This window comes from Vipera berus (assembly GCF_964194415.1).
Source record: "Vipera berus genome assembly, chromosome: 5".
NCBI classification, from domain to species: domain Eukaryota; kingdom Metazoa; phylum Chordata; class Lepidosauria; order Squamata; family Viperidae; genus Vipera; species Vipera berus.
Window position 1 is genome coordinate 90,044,506 of NC_138207.1, and position 19,389 is coordinate 90,063,894.

Genomic DNA, 19,389 nt, shown 5'->3' on the forward strand with positions numbered 1-19,389 from the left:
AGAATAGAAGGATAAATAATAATACTACAGCCCTATTACATGGGTAAATACTGGAGGTTTTTAAGAAGAGATTGGAAAGCCATTTATCTGAAATGGTATAAGGCAGAGGTCCCCAACCTTTTGGGCACCAGGGATTGGATCCGTGGAGAGAGGTTTTTCCATGGACCGGAGGATGTATGGTTTTGTGTGCTGCCTGCATCTTACGGATGGGGCTTTGCTTGTTTGTGCGGACTGGTTGCTGGCATGCTGTGGCCCGGTGCCATCCACAGACTGGGGGTTGGGGATCCCTGGTATAAGATCTCCTACTTGAGCAGGGGATTGGACTAGAAGACCTCCAAGGAACCTTCCAATTTTGTTATTCTGTAACAATTCTATTAAAAGTTGGAATTGGACTGAACAAGCACTGGACTGAAGGAAGCACTATAATTACAGAATTACAGAACCTAATAAGCATCGGTTATGTTCTGCATAGTTCTACTACTCCAGAGGGTAAGGCCTGTTGAGAACTTTCTTGCCCACTCTTATCAGCTCTCCATAAGCTACTGCCATTTGTCGGGGAAGGAGCCGGCCAGCACTTTTTTCACCTGTTGTCTTCTGGCCTAAAGCTGCTGATATCTCCTTTTTCTTTTAACAAACTGGAAAAACCAATTACAGTTTTATATATTTAACAATATATTTCACTGAAAATCACTTTCCTCTCTGTCAAAAGAATCCTGGAGTGGACTTTCAATTGAAAACAAAAGCATCTTATAGATTTACCAGGCTAAAAACATTCATACATTCTACTGTTTTCTCCTAAGCTGCAGTTTCTTTGGCTAAGTTGTTGTGTAATTATTTCACAGCTAACCGAGAAACAGCTTTTGTCCATGCAATCAGCTCAGCTGGGGTCATGTACACATTGACACGAAATTGCAGCCTTGGGGACTTTGACAATTGTGGATGTGATGATTCTCGCAATGGACAGTTTGGTAAGAAGTAACCTCAATAGCACATTCCCCCTCTATGAAGGGCCTTTCTCCACTGGCCTCTTGCTATACTAAACTTCATTCTAAAAATAGAGAAAGAGAACAGTGATGTATTTTAAACACACTCAAAAGCCTTTAAAAGAATATGTGCGGGCAAAATGTCTCCTATTTGCATAGTTCTATTTATAGCTTTTCTGAGATCAGGAATCAGAAAGCAGGTGATATTTATATAGCTATGCAGGTATCTTATCCAAGTATCCCCCCTCCCCTTTCTGGGCTAATGCCCAGTAATCATAATTCTTTTTTTTATGCACTAAAGTTGAAGCTTTCTTCTGCTATCTATCGGCTTGATTACACAAGGTATTTCCCAATGTAGGGCAATAAAGTTATCAGATGGTTGCTCAGATCAAGAGATGTTCTTAAAACTGATTTTCCTATTGATTGGCATGGAAAAAGCATAAATGGTAGCATCCTTTTATTTTCTCACAAAATGAGTTGAAATATGCAGAGGAGGAGGAAGAGAACAAATGGGCCAAATTTCACTGAAAGTAGTGTGAAGGTTTCGGAGCTACCTTTCTTAGTTTTCATGCAGACTTAAATTTCTCAGGTAAAATTTCAGACATTGGGAAATGAAAAATGAGCAAGGAGGTATAAATAGTCAAATTTGACATTTGGTAGACAGTGAGAAAGGAAAAGGTAAAAGGACACACTGTTAATAGTGCTTCTCCTTGATGAGAAATGAGAAGAAAAATAAAAAGAAATAGTTTCAAAAAGGTGCAGGAATTAAAGACCTGATGATTCCATGGAAATTTTTACAATCTCTGGAATATTATTGTTAGTCTGGTTACAATAAGATTCTTTGCTGGCTAAAATAAGTTAGTAGAACTGTTTCATGGATTCATCCCTTAAAATTAAAATCTTCTGTATCAAGAAAGCATAATTTCAGCATTGCATTGCATTTTTTAGTTGTTTAGATCAGACATCTAAGTAAGAAGAAAAAGGAAGCAAACTGGAATGCTGAACTAACTAAATAACTAAAAATAATATCCCACACTTTGGGGAAAAAAGGGGAGGCCTCTTTTCCAGGACAATTCCCCTCCCTACTGTGACATTTTGTGTAAATGGAGGATGAAGACATAGCCTGTTTTTCTTACATGTGACTTGGTACTCTTAGCAGAACAGCGATTCAGGATAAGCCAAAACTTGGAATGTAGGGGATTTGGGTCCAGAAGAATGAACATGTATTCTGAATCCCTTGCCTTGAACTCTGGGCTTCAGCCAGATCTGATGCTGTTCTTACCACACCCACTGATGTATCCCATCTAACAGTTGGGTGACACATTTGTCTCTGCAGGAGGCCAAGGATGGCTGTGGGGAGGCTGCAGTGACAATGTGGGCTTTGGGGAAGCCATTTCCAAGCAGTTTGTGGATGCCCTTGAAACAGGGCAGGATGCCAGAGCAGCAATGAATCTGCATAACAATGAAGCTGGCCGAAAGGTAATCTCATTCCCATATACTGCAAGGAGAAAAGTCAGAAAAAGCAAGGGAGAGTCAGAGTCTTCAGAAGTCTGCTATGGGTAAATTTTTAATGAAGCATTTGGCAGCTGAAATAACCATCAGTTCTGTGTTATCGGGGAATTTCAGTTACTAGAATTGAAGAAAAAGCTAAAAAAGGTGGAGGTGCTCCTGTATGTGGGAATGATCTGAACAATCAAGTACTGTAAGAGAGAGCACAGCCTGCAGCTGCAGAGTAGGGAAACAAGGAGCTCAGAACAGACCCTCCCCTAAGTTATCGTTCTATAAAGATAACAATAGCAGAATTGTACTTTCAAACTTGCAAGATTCTGTTAATATAGTTTTAGGTAAAAGGTAAAGGTTCCCCCGCACATGTGTGCTAGTCATTTCCGACTCTAGGGGCCGGTGCTCATCTCCGTTTCAAAGCCGAAGAGCCAGCGCTTGTCCGAGGACATCTCCGTGGTCATGTGGTCGGCATGACTGGACGCCAAAGGCACACGGAACGCTGTTACCTTCCCACCGTAGTGGTTCCTATTTTTCTACTTGCATTTTTACGTGCTTTCGAACTGCTAGGTTGGCAGAAGCTGGGACGAGTAACAGGCACTCACTCTGCTACACGGCACTCGGGATTCGACCCGCCAAACTGCTGACCTTCTGATTGACAAGCTCAGCGTCCTAACCCACTGAGCCACCGCGTCCCTCTAAACATAGTTTTACAATAAAATAATTTTAGCTTATCTGTTCATGTTTCCTGTCTGGTCTACTTTGTAAAGCTGATAATTCCAATGTTATTCTGAATATCCATGCAGAAAGGCAATATACCTGTCAATAATGTTAGGTTGTAGATTTGGGCAAGCTGGCTCTTGGCTTTGGAAATTCTTTGATTACGCTGATTGAAGTATGATTTCTAGCTCTGACAGTCATGAAAGGGGAGTTACTCATCCTAATGCAAGAGTGAGAAAACTTTTTCTTATGAAGTTTGGGGTCACACAGCAGAAAAGTCAATGTCTGAACTATTGCAATGCTTGGAGCTTGAACCAGATTTCTCAAATATATTGTACAAGAGGACTCATTTCTCTTTCTCTTCCCTACAACTTCCTACTTAGAATAGAATAGAGCTGAAGGGACCTTGGAGGTCTTCTAGTCCAGGAGAACCTATACCATTTCATACAAGTGACTGTCCAGTCTCTTCTTAAAAACCTCCAGTGATAGAGTGCCCACAATTTCTGAAGGCAAGCTCTTCCACTGGTTAATTGTTAGGAACTTTCTCCTTAATTCCAGGTTGCTTCTCTCTTTGGTCAGTTTCCAACCTTTGTTTCTTTCCTGCCCTCTGATGCTTTGGAGAATAGTTTAACACTCTCTTCTTTGTGGCAGCCCCTCAAATACTAGAATACTGCTATTATGTCACCCCTGTTTCCTCTTTTCTTTAGACTAGCCAAACCCAAGTCCTGCAGACGTTCTTCATATGTTTTAGTCTTCAGGCCTTTGATAATTTTAGTTGCTCTTCTCTGAACTTTTTCCAAAGTCTCAATATCTTTTTTGTAGTATGGTGACCAAAATTGGTTGCAGTATTCCAGGTGTGGTCTTACTAGGGCTTTATAAAGCGGTACTAAATACTTCATGTGATTTTGATTCTATGCCTCTGTTTATACAACCCAGGATTGTATTAGCTTTTTGGCTGCTGCTGCACATTGCTGGCTCATATTCAAAAGATCATCCACTAGGGCTCCAAGGTCCCTCTCACAGTCACTGTTTTTGAGCCAGCTCTCGTCTAACCTGTACTTATAACTTTGATTTTTTCTGCCTAAATGTAAAACTTTGCTTTTCTTCACATTCAAATTGATTTTGTTGGATAGGGACTATTATTCAAGTCTGTCAAGATCTTTTTGGATTCTGAGCTTGTCTTCTGGGTGTTGGCTATTCCTGCCAGTTTAGTGTAATCCCCTTCTATTCCCTCATCTAAGTCATTGATGAAGAAGTTGAAGAGTACTGGGCCTAAGACAGAGCCTTGTGGTGCCCCACTGCTGACTTCTCTCCATGTGGACTACTTGATGAGTACAGTTTGTCAGCCAGCTACAAATCCATCTGGTGGTGATGTTGTCTATCCCACCTTTTTCTAGCTTACTAAGCAGCAGGTTGTGGTCTACTTTTCTCTCTTTCTTTGACACAGGGCTTATCCTGTCATTATCATGAAATGGTTCTTCCTTCCAACCTGCAGCTTGACCCTCTTATATTATTTTGTTTACAATGCACAGTGTTCTTCAGAGCAGCTTGCCCCCTTGCATGCATTGATCTCAGGGATCCTATAAGTGATGATGTGATGTGGTGTCATCCTTGTCCACACTATGCCATTCTCAGAGCCCTTTACCTGGTACCTGGGATGAGCTGTTGCCCGGCTAACCAGTGTTAGCTTTGGGAAGCATGCAGGAGAAAGAAGTGGCAGGTGCTTTTTCCATGTGAAACAGTGCTTGGTCCCCCCTTGACCTCTTGTTTCTCACTACTCCACTCAGCACCAACACCCTCACTGGTATGTTCAGGTGCTCAACTATTAATGATTGAAATATCTTCAAATGTGCAAGAAAAGGGCTTCAATATAGAGAATATAAAATAGACATTCAGAAAATGACTATTTTAAAGAAATAAAATGAAACATAGAATTGTCCAACAAAACCTACTTCCTAGTAACATAGCTTGTAGATGATCTGGGAGCCTGTAGCATGGAAGGACTGAAGCTCCATTCAGAAGGGAAGAAGACTTGAGAAACAAACTATTTGATGTGGCTAATGGACCACTTCTAGAGCTCAAGCTTTTATTTGTTATTTACAGTAGGGCCAGGCAAACTCAGTATGAGCCTGGTCCCCATTTTTCTGCCATGATTTATGCTCCATTCATCATGCAGTTTTCAAACTGTATACCATCAATCAGCTACAAAACAGGGGAAAACCAAAGAGTCTGAGCAATTTATCATTATTACAGTATTTTTATGCATATAGTAAAATACCATTTGCAATAACGAGCATGACTATCACTTCCTACCATCAAACTGATTTCTTTTCTGGAGTTAACATGATAGGAAGGAATAAATACTTGGTGAATCCAAATAATAGCTTTGAAAACTAATCACTGCATTCAGTCCTTCATAATGTCATGTTTCTGATAGATCAGATATGTCAAACTCACGATGTCATGTGACATCGTGCAACGTATCAGGACAGTTTTGCCATTGCTGGCAATGGGGTGGGCATGGCTTCCACGTGATCCGTCTGGCCCGTGGGCCGGCAGTTTAACAGATGAAACCCATCAAAAGAACTTCAAGGCAAAATTCTTCCTTAAACATTTTATTCAGGAAACAAAGTATCGGCACCACATAGTTGAACCCAAAACTAAATTCCCTTCCCCCAGATACAAAGTAGCAACTTGCAAATCCCACTCTCATAAATCACATTCTCTAATTAGCCTGAAGGGGGGGCTCCCTGTCCAGTTCCTCAGCCTGCCAAAACGTTATCAGTTTGTGTCCTTTATTTTTTTTCCTTTTTTTTATTGAAAAGTTTTACAATACATTTTTTAACAAAACAAAACCCCTCCCCACCCCCTCCCCTCTCCCCAACCCTCCCCAACACCTCCCTCCCTTCCCCTCCCCCCTCCCCGACTTCCCAGAGGTTGGTAAAGTTTGTGTCCTTGAGTTCCCACACAGCTGCAATATTATTATGAGCTCAAGTATTCATCCCGTCCCCCCTTCTGCATCTAATTCCTAAACAGAAGAAAAAGCAAGCTGAAAGCAGAGAAAAATGGTGGCAATTTCCCTCAGTTGTCAGAGTGGGAACATCTATTCTCACAGCGTTGGCACATTATTTTAATCTGGAGAAAGAAAGTAATTTTCTGGTAACATTGTACAAAATCCTGAAATATCTTTCTCGAAGGAAAGCCAAAGCATTTTCTTGTAGCCAAATGTTAAAACAGATTTTAGGCAAAATCTTAATTAATTTTCTATGTTGAACTGAAATAAGACATTCTTGTTCCTTAGTTTTGTTGCTTGACCTCTACTCTGTTGTTGCCTTAATCTCTAGGCAGTGAAAGGGACTATGAAGAGAACTTGCAAGTGCCATGGGGTTTCAGGCAGCTGCACCACCCAGACCTGCTGGCTGCAACTCCCTGAGTTTCGAGAAGTGGGGACATACTTGAAGGAGAAATACCACAAAGGATTGAAAGTAGACATACTGAAAGGGGTTGCCAACAGTGCTGCAAGTCGAGGCGCCATAGTGGAAACCTTCAGCTCAATCTCCAAAAAGGAGCTTGTCCACTTGGAAGACTCTCCTGACTACTGCTTGGAGAACAAGACTTTGGGCCTCTTGGGCACGGAAGGCCGGGAGTGTCTGAAGAGAGGCAAGGCCCTGAGTAAGTGGGAGAAACGGAGCTGCCAGCGCCTATGTGGAGACTGTGGGTTGGCTGTGGAGGAACAGCGAGCAGAAATGGTGTCGAGCTGCAACTGCAAATTCCACTGGTGTTGTGCAGTTCGTTGTGAGCAGTGCCGCAAACGTGTCACCAAGTATCACTGTGTACGCAAGGAGAAGGGAGAGCAGCATGGGGGCAATGTGCCCCCACGGAAGCTCAGGAGGAAGCAGCCTTAGTGCTGACTCAGCATCCTTTGCTCTTTTACAACATCTCATATTTTATTCCCTTCTACTTTGTTTTCCATATTTAGATCTATCTATGAAAAGGAAGCCTTCGCCTATCTAATCTTTAACCCCACTTTGGAGAACCCACTGGAAGAAGTTTGCAGAAGTTCCAGAAAAGATGAACGTAGCTCCAAGGTGATAGACTGTTATGGAATGAGTTTGGCTTCAAAGCCAAAGTGAGAAGCTGAAAGGATTTTGCCTCTGATTCTGTTGGGAGGGGATTTAGATATTCATCTCCTTGCAGACTCTTTTGCAGCTTGAAGGCAAGTATCAAATGAAGTCCACATGCATTTGCCATTCCCTGATCAAAATATGCCAACTGCCTGAACAAAAATAAAAACAACCAACCCACCTTGTCTGAAAATACACTCCTGAAAACTGTCTGAATCAGCTCAATTTTTTTAAAATCACCATATCAAAGAATGAAAGTAGGGTATTTTGAATTATTGGCAGGGGTTCTTGAGCTGTTCTGTTGACAGCTGGGTAAACTAGAGAGCCAGTTTGGTATAGTGGTGAAGACATCATGCTAGAAACCAGGAGGCCATGAGTTCTAGTCTTGTCTGAGTCAACAGTTGGATGATCTCAGGTGAATTTTTTTTCTCTTAACCCTAGGAAGGAGCAAACTACTTCTGAAAACTCTTGCCATGAAAGTCTCCAACAATTGGACAATGACTGAAAAGAATAAAAAAAACCCTAGAGTAATATATTTTCAAACGCTTTCTGTGTTAACTAAAATATCAAATTTCCATCTGTTGCAGATTTGTTGACCAAGTTTGAAAAGGCCAACATACAAAGTAGTTACTCCCAACTACAACCATTGTTTACAGAAAGGGAATCCAGCCATGTATACTTGTTTAACCTCCCAAGGACAGTCTGTTTTGATGCTTCCTACCGGACTGGAATGTCATGTCATGCTTACAGTCAGAAATATTCTCAGATTTGGAAATCCAAATCTGATACTTTAAAATAGTTTCCCTTCTTGCATAGAGCTTTGTTTTGGCATCTTACCCTTATTATTGAGTGAGCAAATTAGAGCTTTAGAGTGAATTAAATATTTTTTATTTGGGATACCTGACTGGGGTAAGAGGCTCCTTAGAAGAGAAAGTGTTGCCGAATTATGAAATTATCCTATTTATAAATAATACGCTAGCCTATGTTAGGAGGGAAAGAAAAGGAAAAGGCTATCAAAATGGAATATAATTTTAAGGAAAATTTGTCATATTTTTAGAAGAAAAAATATTTGTGATGGGACATACTGTGTCCTAATTTCAGACAAAACCTATTCAGAACCTTTCCATGCGATGGGTTGAAATTTGTTACACATTTGTTGCTCATCTGATAGTTCCAGTAGTTATTGAACTTAAGAAGACAGACAACCATGCCTTCTATTTGTAATCCTCCCAGGTCTTTGAACCTCTCTCCCTCCCTTCTCTTTACAGAGAATATTTATGAGAGGAGCAAAAACTATACTCAGATTCCATTTGGTTGAGTTCACATAACATACTTTACCAGATTTAATAAAGATATAGCAGATGATTCACACAGCTGCTAAATTGGCCAGAATCATCTTGAAATTGTTTCATGGGTTAGCTTCAATGAATCCAGCCCATATGATCACTTTATCTTTCAAATTTTGTGTCAGCTCAGTATTCAAGAACCAGATTGTGTGAAAGTATCATCTGTCAGTGAAAGATAGAAGTTGCTTTCACAGAAGCAGTAACTATATTTGATCCTCTGACTTTTGATTACAACCAGTAGCATCTGTGGTGGAGGATGGGTGGGGTTAACATCTGCAAGAAGGCAGCTGCAGTAGCATGATCCAAACCCTGCCCCTTTTGTACACCTGTATGAAAGAGTCTGAGCTTGGAATATGAAAATACATTCATCAACATGCAGGGCAATGATGCCCCCCATGTTGCTAATTATTAGCAGATGCAGATTATTGATTCTGATCCACTTGCAAAAAGACACAACAAACTCGTGTGACGAGGGCTGCCCCAGACAATGTCACAGTAGGAGGAAGATACTACTACATTACGAGACTGTGTTAGGACTACCAGAAGTTTCACTTAAAGTGCTTTTGTTTCAGGTCACTGGAAAATGAGGAAAGAACAGAATGAGGAAAAACTAACAGGACATTTGCCAAACAGACAAATTAATAGAGGGGAGATTGGCTGAACAGAATTCCACCCAAATAAATGGCAAAATGATGCAATTTTCAATTTTTAGCTAATATTTGGTGTATATTCCTATGATAAGAATTCAAAGAATTTTACTTGAAAAAATCCTTCCTTCCTGGCAGAGATTCTAGGCTTTGGGGGGCTTCTCTTTGATCATCAACAGTGCAGTGCAGTGTAAATAAGGGTTTTAGAGATTCTAGCTGGAAAATGTCAAGGTGGCATTTGACCTTCTTAATCAGCTGCTGTCTCAAATATTCTGATTTAGAGATCCCATGACTCACTCTCTCATGCTTCTTCAGGATACCTTGAACATGAGCTAGTGATTTGCTTGGATTTTTCTGAGAATTCTCAGCTAATTCTTGCCTTCTTCATAGGAACAATGTTCCTAGCATTACGCTGTAAATACATATATTAAAAATACACTTTGCAGTCATGCATCTGAGAGCAAGTATTGTAAACAATAGTGTGTTGTTGATTTAAAAGATGTGAATTATCACTGGCCATATTTGAGTTGAACCATGTAGGTACCTATTTCATTTAAGTGCTGTGTTGGAACATTACTGGCATCTACACTGGCTTGCAAGCAGCATGGGGTCTTACTCTCTATGTTGAACCCCGATTTTACATCAGACCTTTTATTGGAAAACTGGACATCTAGATTGATATTCTATGTCCAATCCCATTGTTTCAGAATGAAATACTCACCATGAAAACTTCTTTCTTAATCACTTCCAGAATCCTCCCCCTTCCATGGCACAGAAAATTAAGATATGAAAAACTAAGCACTTTGAAGTTTTATTGCACAGTTAATTGTAGGGAAATACATTATTATTTGCTCTTGTGAGTTGTATTTTCTTTGTTGGACTCATAAAATAACTATAACCGTGGATGAAAGATCTTTACACTCCACCTGTACTGTGTATCAGTTATCCAAATTTGTGGTGATACATTGGGAATTTTCTGTAGGTTCAGACAGTGAATATCTAGAGCACTATCTTTTTCAATTTTTCTTGTTAATTTTCCCAAGAAAATTAGGCACAGCAGTTTTTAATCCTGTTCTAATAAAGAGCTTAGGACTTAACCAGTAAATAAATTGAAAGTTAAGTGTTGCTTCTTTTCTAAACATTAAGGTGCCTGATAAATTTGCCATGTTCAGCCTTCCACCTCTGGAGCATGAAAGGCCTCCAGTGGGAGGAGCACAGAGGAACATAAAAGGAATATATTAGGATTTGTTCTTTATCTTACGTAAGTATATGCTGCAGATGCCTGTACTTCTGTATTCCTCATTCAAGTCTGTTTAAAAAGGGTGGCAGGGAAAGAAAATGAGGAGTTGGGAGACTGAGGAATTGAGACTGTAAAACTGAATCAAGAGGAGCCAAATAAGTTGCCAATGGCTGTGTCATGCCAGAAAGGAAGAGAGATTTCTGTCTCAAGCACAACATAACTTGACCAGTCTTGGGTCCTCTATCTATACAACCTTGGCCTGAGGACTATTTGAGTGACAGTTGAGGGATTGTCAAATCCATCTGCTTTGTCAGCAAAGGAGAGGAAATCACCTTTGTCTCCCCTCTCTCTGCTATGCTTGTTGAATGGCTGAAAATAAGGAGCAGTAGAAAGGCTTTGCTTGATGGCCCATTGACTCTCCTCTTCAGCCCATCTCAAGGATAGAAGGCAGGAAAGGCTGTTTTAAGGGAAAGGCTCTTGAGCAGGGGTCTTCAAACTTGGCCCTTTTATGACTTGTGGACTTCAACTCCCAGAATTCCTCAGCCAGGCACACTCTTGAGTATTGAAGAACAACAGAGGTTATGCTCTGATTGAGGGAAATGGGGAGCTTCTGAAGACTGCTAAACAAGAACACAACAAATATATCTGCAAGTAGTTTGTATAGTACAGTTCCAATTTTGAGCCTGAGATGAAAGATTCATTATATTATTTCCATAGCCCTTAAAAAATAGAGTAGATGGTAAAGTGCAGAACATGCCTGAAATAAACCAAGTTCAAATCCTTTTTTAATCTTAAAATTCACTGGAAGAAACTTTAACGAGAAATAAAATATGGTTGAAGAAGACCACAAGTCCTCTCTTGATCTTCTGGGAATAATGATTTTTCATTTTCTCTTTTAAAACTGGTCAGCATTCCATGTCCAAAGAAAGCATCTTCATGTCCTCTTCTGATTGCACCTTCTTATTTTTCTTACTTCTGCAAAACTCACAGCTCTCCTGAACACACTATAGTCAAGACTATTTTGTCTGAATGGTCCTGCTATAGCCACAAAGGCCAGGGCTTGTAGAAAGGGAAGTCATTCTTAGAATAGATCAGGAAGGATGAAGAATTGGAAGTATTGGTCCATGGGACTAATTCAGGCTAGAAACTTCACTATAGTCCAGCCTTGCCTCCACATTCTCCTTGACAGGGGGGCGGGCAGGCACAGGTGGCCGATAAATTCGTCCTACTTTGTGCTTCATATTTGTTTTCTTAAGAGAGAAAGGGGGCAGAATTCCGGGGAGACCTCCCCTTCTACACAGAGAAATGAATAATGTCACAAGATAAATCTCCATGTTTATTTCTATGTGGCCTGCCAAGGTTTGATAGTCATAAAAATGTCCTGAAATTCAGCCAAAGGTCAGCGTTTACGGTGGTATAGGCTGCCAGTATATTCCTGGATAAGTAAATTAAAAGTAAGAACCCCATTTCTTATGGTACCTGAGCAGGGGGCATTGTTACTCTGTTTTGCTTGGTTTCAAGATCATTTAACTAGTGGTATGTATCAAGTGTCAGACATACTTCATGCAGACAGAGTAACTATGAAGTTATTATACAACATTGGAAGGATACATCTCCCTGATTTCATGGGTACTCCCAGGATGTGGTAAAATAAGTCAGAGATGGCAACGGTGACAGCCCAATCAAATTCTTGTTTTTTAATGTGTGTTTGCACGTGTGACAGACACAAAAATAGATATGACTATATCCTCACAGCTGTCACCTTGGCCTGTGTACACCCAACCTGATTTACAAAACCAGATCATTGTGAGATGTTCTTTGACAATTTGAACTGATTGTTGTTGTTGTTGTTGTTGTTTTTGATACAGTATATCCAAGCACATTGGTCTGGATTTTTCTTGGGTTAATGTTACATATTTGTAAGCTGCCTTTTTCTCCCCTCTTTCTAGTATATTATATCCTTTCTACCTCTCAATTCATGATATTAGTGGATGCTATTTTGTAGCAGTTTTAATGTATTGTTACTGATATTTGTACTCTTCTTTTCTTCTGTAAGTTTAATAAAGGAAATTTAGCACAAAAAGGAAAAAAAACAGAAAAAAGAATGTGATAGATATTGTCATCTGCTCATTAAAAATGGCTGCCCAAGAATCTAGTGAAAGCAATACATATTTTCCATTGTGTATTTGTCTTTGAATAAAGGCAGAGTGTGATTAAGAGGTTGAATCTTCAAGCAGCAGGCAATCTGGAAGATTTCTTCTCCAAACAATGCAACATTAAAAAAAAAAGCAAATAGAGCCTGAGAACTGGAACTTCAATTTCTGTGGTATGCACAGAGGCTATTACAAATATTTTTCAGTTTACGGTTAAAATTTTCAAAATCTCTATCCTAGGAAAAGCCAATGGTTGCATTTAAAATGGTGAATTTCTGAACTTTGTAGAGTTTTTCCTGTCTTTTATAAATGTTATTGCAGTTGTTAGTTTTGCAGTCTAGGAAATGTATCTGTGCACCTTGAAAATATTATATTCGAACATGTCTCAGAACTTAAGTCTCAGATACTTCCAACCTGTTGCCTTAAAATATTTTTGTCCATCTTCTATATTTTCAGTATATTCCAGGTATTGTTTGAATTTATATTTATTGGAAGAAATGAACCTGAGTTGATTTAGATATCTCCCTGATTTTATCTTGGGAAATTCTTTGAAGTACTTGATTTGTTCACCCATTTCTTCTTGGATTACTGTATTTGAATTTATATTTGATTCCTCCATTTTTTTGTTGTTAAATCAGGTTGATGAATTGTATAACCATGTTCATTCTTTAAAGCTATGATTGTTGACTGTTGTCTTAAGACATTTGACTTTGCTTCCTCTATTGTGTATCCTTTTTTATCTCTTGCATCAGTTTTAACCCAAAACTCTACCATAATTATATTAAAATCATATTTTACTGGCATAGAATTGCCATAAAGAAGCAGAAAATGTACTTGTTATTAAATAAAACCAAATGACAAATCATGATTCATAGAGATGGAAGGGACCCCAGGAAACATTCTAGTCATTGAAAGGGAACAGATCACTTTGTGAGAGAAGTCATCCCACTGGTTGATATATTTTACTACAGGAAGGAAATTTGAATTTCAAGATACTCATTTGACCACAATCATTTTGGACTCATGTCTTTTTCTTCAACTTTCTGCTACATTTCTGCATTAGAAAATTGTACAGAACATCTTCTACAGCAGGGGTGTCAAACTTGCAACGTCATGTGACGTGTTGCAGTGTATCGTGGCTTTTTTTCCATTGCCAACAATGGGATGGGTGCGGTTTTGCTATGATACATCCGGCAGTTTGACACCCCTGTTCTACAGTCATCCAAGCACTGTTGTGCTAAAAGGACAGGCTTCATATCACTTTAATGATGGCTGGATGATGCTATGAAGATACTATTAAGCCTAGTGGGAAAGGCCTAATTTTTCCTTATTGTTTAGATCTGGAATAGCTTGGCCCTTCTTTAACCTGTAAGGCTCAACCTTGATGGACTTTGTCTTTTGATAAATGACAAGGTAAAGTTCCCATTACTATTGTAGAGTTTAATATTCATTTATTTCTCACATTTATATTCTGTTGCAATTATAAGCAGACATTTAGTGCCTCATAATATATGGAAAAATAACAAACAAATGAATACTTGCAATCAAAAATACAGAAACCAACATCTCAGACTGCACCTTGGTACTACGATTCAAATGCCTTCTGGGAAAATTCTGCTTTCTGCACGTTTCAGAATGTGAATAAGTTTATTTTTTATCTATTTATCAAGCTTGTTATAATTTTATTTATCAATACAATTTATGTAATTTGTTTACCACCCATCTTGTGGTTCAGGCAACTGGAGGGCAACTTCCATGAGGGTTTCCCATGGAAGCCTTTTTTCAGAATACTGGCCCAATGATGGAAAAAGGCTTCCAGAGTTTGGTCTCTCTAACCTCTCGAAAATGAGGGACAACCAACTGCTTCTCCTGGCATGGCTGACATTTGAGTCAGCATGCTGTGAAAATTACTCGGAGGAAATTCATTGGACCTTGTGAGTACAGCACATCTCAGCTATTCCTTAAAACAGTTTGTTGATTTTCAGGCTTCTGCACTGATCTGAGATAATAGTGTGGAGGTGTGGCTGCTTTAAGAATTGCATTAAATGTAATCAGTCAAGGCTTAACATCAGTGGCAGATTTCTTCAGGCCTGAAAGAAAACTGACCGACTGCTTTAATGGGTAGCCGAGGAGTACTGTTATTCAAGGAGGAACTGAAATGCTTCTAAATTATTTTCAAAGTGTTAAAATCCTATAATACAAGATTGTCATGATGTGAAATAAGAGCGAGGTCAATACTTTCAGCCCTCAATCTAAAGCCTAGTGGACAAATTCATGTGGCCATAGCTGGCATCAGAGATTTCTGAGAATGTGACCATACTTCAATTGATAATATTCATTCATGCTCCACCTTTCTGCTTCTCAGACCTAAAATTTCTCAGACCAAGAGGCCTCCTTCATATGAGAGCATACGATCCATTTTAGAACAGTATTGATGTTGATCTTGACAAGCTAATCACATAGAAATCGAGCACATGATAAGGCTGCCAGATCTAAGCTTAAAAAATCTGGACAAACACTGCAAAAAAGGCAGATATAACTTTATGTTGCACCAAGATATTTTCCCCCCAAGTCAGGGAAATAATAACTCAACTCCACTCCACTCTGCATTGATCAGATTCTGCTTTGTCTTGTTCTGGGTATTTGACTTCAAAAAAATTTCTGACTAACTGGTTGCAAAGGGAGACAATGAAAGTGAGAGTAAGGGAACACTGAGAAAAGACAACTGTAGGGAGAATATGAACAACAACAACAAAAAGATGTTCTTATAATATCCCAGAACTCAAAATAATAGAACAGTTACAGGATGCTAATGGACTGATTATGATTGATTAATAATAATAAAACTCACAAATGAAAACAAGTATATGCATCCCAGGATAATGTTACAGGATCCAATCTGGGTCGGTCACTAGGACCAGACGTTAAATCTTCCAAGCTTTTGGACTCGTGCTGGAGCCCATCCTCGTGGGAACTTCTCTCTAGCAGAGTGTCCAAAAGCTTGGAAGCCTAAACCTCTGGTCCTGGTGAGCAACCCAGACTGGATCCTGCAACAATAAAACTCTTCCTAATGGTAAAACATCAGTATCAGTGACTCATACACAGGACTGTCTGCAGGGTGGCAGCTGGGATGGTGCAACTGAAGCTCTACCCCTTTTTTTCCATGACCCATACAGAGAGCCCTACTCCCCCCCTGCCCCCCCCCCGAGATTTAGTAGGCTCCTCTTTTCTGGATATGTTTAATGCTTTAATGTGGATTCTTTCAATGAGCAGAAAATTGATGGTTTAAGTATCAGTAAACTCAATAATTTCTGTGGTTGCAACCTAAAAAAAATACTGGCTTTGGGATGAAATTATCCACCAATTTTGAAAGTCTTTTGCTCCTTGAAACTAATTAGGGAGCTACAGCAGAGAGCAGGTGAAGTCAGACTGACTGTTGCCTGGGGGCAAAACTGCAGAATATAGAATTGCCTTGGTGTTTCTAGGTGCTCCAATAAAGATCTTATTTGGGCTGCAGTTAACATGCTCCATCAATCCTCATACAGGTAGTCCTTGACTTACAACCATTCGTTTAGTAACTAGTTGAAGTTACAGTGACAAAAGTCTCTTGTGACTGGTCCTTGAATCTGCAACTGTTGCAGCATTTTTGTGGCCATGTGATCAAAATTTGGGCATTTGGCAATCAGTATATATTTACAATAGCCACAGCATCCCAGGATCATATGATCATCATTTGTGAGCTTCCCTGCCAGCTTCCAACAAGCAAAATCAATAGCGGAAGCTAGAATTCCATTATGATTGCATGATCCACTTAACAACTGGAATGATTTATTTAACAATCATGGGGAAATGGTTGTAAAATCAACTGTGACACACTTAACAACCACCTTGTTTAGCAATAGAAATTCTGGTCCCAATTGTGGTTGGAACTTGAGGATTACATGTATATCTTAATGAATGTAATGGTAGAGTTCTGAAAATTGCCTTGAGGTCTAGCACCCAGAATTGGTATAAAGAGACTGTCAGCAGGGTCTGGCATCCAGGGATCCTTTCAAGTTGAGGATCTTGTGATGGGAAGATCATGAGAGCTCTTTTCTTCCACATGAGCTCTTTTCAGCTAGAAGCCTAATCTGGAGTTATGGCCTGAGAGATCCATATTCTAGAGCAGGGGTTTTCAAACTTGGCAATTGGTACACTGGCTGAGGAATTCTGGGAGTTGAAGACCACAAGTCATAAACTGGCCAAGTTTGAGGACCCCTGTTCTAGAGTTCTGGTCAGCAGAAAAACAATAGGCATGTAATACTCTATGATACGGTTCCACTCAGATGCTCAAATGCAGAGAGGGGTGGTTGCTACCTGTGTCTTCCACTTATGGGGGGAAAAGTCCTGGCTTAGCAATGCTTCCTCTTGCCAGTTAACAGGTCTTAAGGAGCAAGTCCAACTGAAAACAAGTGAAATGGCCAATATATAAAGAAAGGCCCCAAATATTAGACACAGCCACGGCTACGTTTTACCTTTGTGCCATGTGCTTCTCATTCCAAGCTAGCACTTCCTCTTTTCCCCCATTACTGAGTTCTCAAAAGCCCAACTGTGCCCCAAGCAGAAGATCAATTTCTTGCATGTTCCTCCCCTGAAATCCTGCTTCTCTCTTTCCCTTTCTTAAGACCAGTTCCTAGCTGGGCAAAGGGAGGCAAAAGGAATATGAGAGCAACTCCCTCTTCTGAAAGCAGGAGGACTGAGCCCCCCCCCACTAGTGTGGCCTCTTTTCAAGGCCAGCATTCTTTTCCACACCATTGTGGCCTCAGGCCCATTCACGCAGTGCCATCTTCTGGTAAGGGGCAACCTGTCCCCTCCAGGCTGACGTCAGAGGGATGAGATGCTGTGGGGCAGCCCTTTCCCTCTTTCCTCTTGCACAAACTGGAGCAGAATAGCTGCACCCCAGGTTGACCTTCGCAGCAGGCTGGGGCCAGTCCAGGGTCGCCTGGAGCAACAACTTTCCCAGTGGCCAAGGCAGTGGGCCATTGTGCTCCCATATTGGTTGTTTCCACGTATTCATCTCTTGATGAAGGTGGATTCCTCTCAGGAGAAATATTTACGTTGGCCTCCCCAGGTGGCCATGCTCATACCCAGCAACACAGAACCAGCTGCTCCCAATCAAAACGTCTTTAACTGGCTTTGAGGGGCAAGACAGAGAGAAACAACCAAGAGTCTTTCCCCTCCCCTCAGTGGAGTTGTTGGAAAGTCCATTTCTCATGCTAATCCCCTGGCCTTTCTTCACAACACCTTTCCAAAAGTGTTTGGGAAAAGTCCTTGTGGCAAGTACACAGCGTCCTGCTGTTTGGATTCTTCCTTGTTTAGTCCTGTGGGTCTCTCACTCCAGCAGGGCCATTTATAAGGGGGAAGGAATTAAACAAAGCCTTGGGAGTTCATCAACCTCCCACTGAAATTCACAGCTGCTGAATAAACTAATCCCCTCTTCAGGGCTTTCTTTCTTTCAATGGGCTCTTGCTTCAAAGACACTTTGGGAAAGGACTTTGCAGGAACTCACACTGTTCCCTCAATAGAAGTTAGTGCAAGTATTGTGCCCAGAGCAAGTGCCTTTACAAACCCAAATGGTTGAACAACCAGCCCCTTCTGCCTTTATCTAGCTGAAAAGCTTCAATCTACTCTGAAGATATCATCTTATTTTCAGACACCGTTGAGTGTGAGGATATGCTCACATCCCCAGCTGGTTTAATGGAGGCAGAGACATCCACACCACCCTTGGGCTACACATTGAGAGCCCACTATGACAAGCAGCAGGGAGGTCCATGGGCTTGTAGTTGTTAGTTAGCAGCATTACTTCAATGTGAGAATAGGGTACAGTCACTCCGGGCTGGGCATTGTATGGCTCTTGATTATCCCCCCAACTTTCCCCATTGGTGGGAATTGATTTCTGGAGCCTTACTGATCATAGAGAAGTCTGTCTGTCTGAGGGCTTGGAAGTATCTGTTTGATTGGGAACGGAGATGTAATACATATATGTAAAAGTAGCTTGGAAAGGAGCTGCTTATATGCAGGTATGCAAAGAATGCAAATTTCTGCAAAGGGGTGGGGAGTTTGGGATCTTGAGTAGAGGCAGGAAATCGAGAGCAGAGATGGGCAGCATCAAGCATTTCTTTCAATGCCTTTCTTGCCCAAACTGTCGTACCCTTGTTTTTAGGAGAAAGCCAAAAATTATGCCAGGGCCCTTCACAAAATTTGTACTTCTCAGGGGCCTCATTATTCCTTCTCCTCCTCCTCTCCCCCTGCAGATCAGTCCTTATAGCCCTGAAGAGTACTGTTCAGTAATCTTCACTAATGACCAACAGAAAATATATTGCAATATAGACTCTCCAAGAACAGAATTATTCTCAAGAATATAATATTTTTAATATTAAAAGAGTAATCTGCAAGAGTAGATTACAGCATATCTAAAACCATTACAAAAGAGCTCCTAAACCCCCAAATGTAACATTTTAACATTATAACTACAATCTGTAATACTGCCACACAATGAAACTGAAGGGAAAAAAAGATCAATTAAGTTTTCCCTGCACTGGCTTTTGTCTGATTTTCATTGCTGCAGCACAAACTAAGCACAAGCATCAGCTGACATAGGAACAACTTATAAGCCATTTGGGAACACTAATCCTTC

General features: G+C 40.4%; 1 protein-coding gene across 8 annotated transcripts in view; it reads left to right on the forward strand.

Moving 5' to 3' along the window:
• Positions 1 to 13,526, forward strand: part of WNT8B (Wnt family member 8B) — a 54,367-nt gene extending 40,841 nt beyond the window's left edge. For 7 of the 8 annotated variants that reach the window (XM_081329694.1, XM_081329690.1, XM_081329691.1 and 4 more), the window contains 3 exons: positions 843 to 968; positions 2,320 to 2,462; positions 6,548 to 13,526. In XM_081329694.1, coding sequence (XP_081185820.1) covers positions 843 to 968; positions 2,320 to 2,462; positions 6,548 to 7,108 — 830 coding nt within the window. In that variant the 3' untranslated portion in view covers positions 7,109 to 13,526. The remainder of the gene's footprint in view (positions 1 to 842; positions 969 to 2,319; positions 2,463 to 6,547) is intronic. The other variant, XM_081329697.1, reaches the window with a different exon arrangement.
• The last annotated feature ends 5,863 nt before the right edge of the window (positions 13,527 to 19,389 follow it).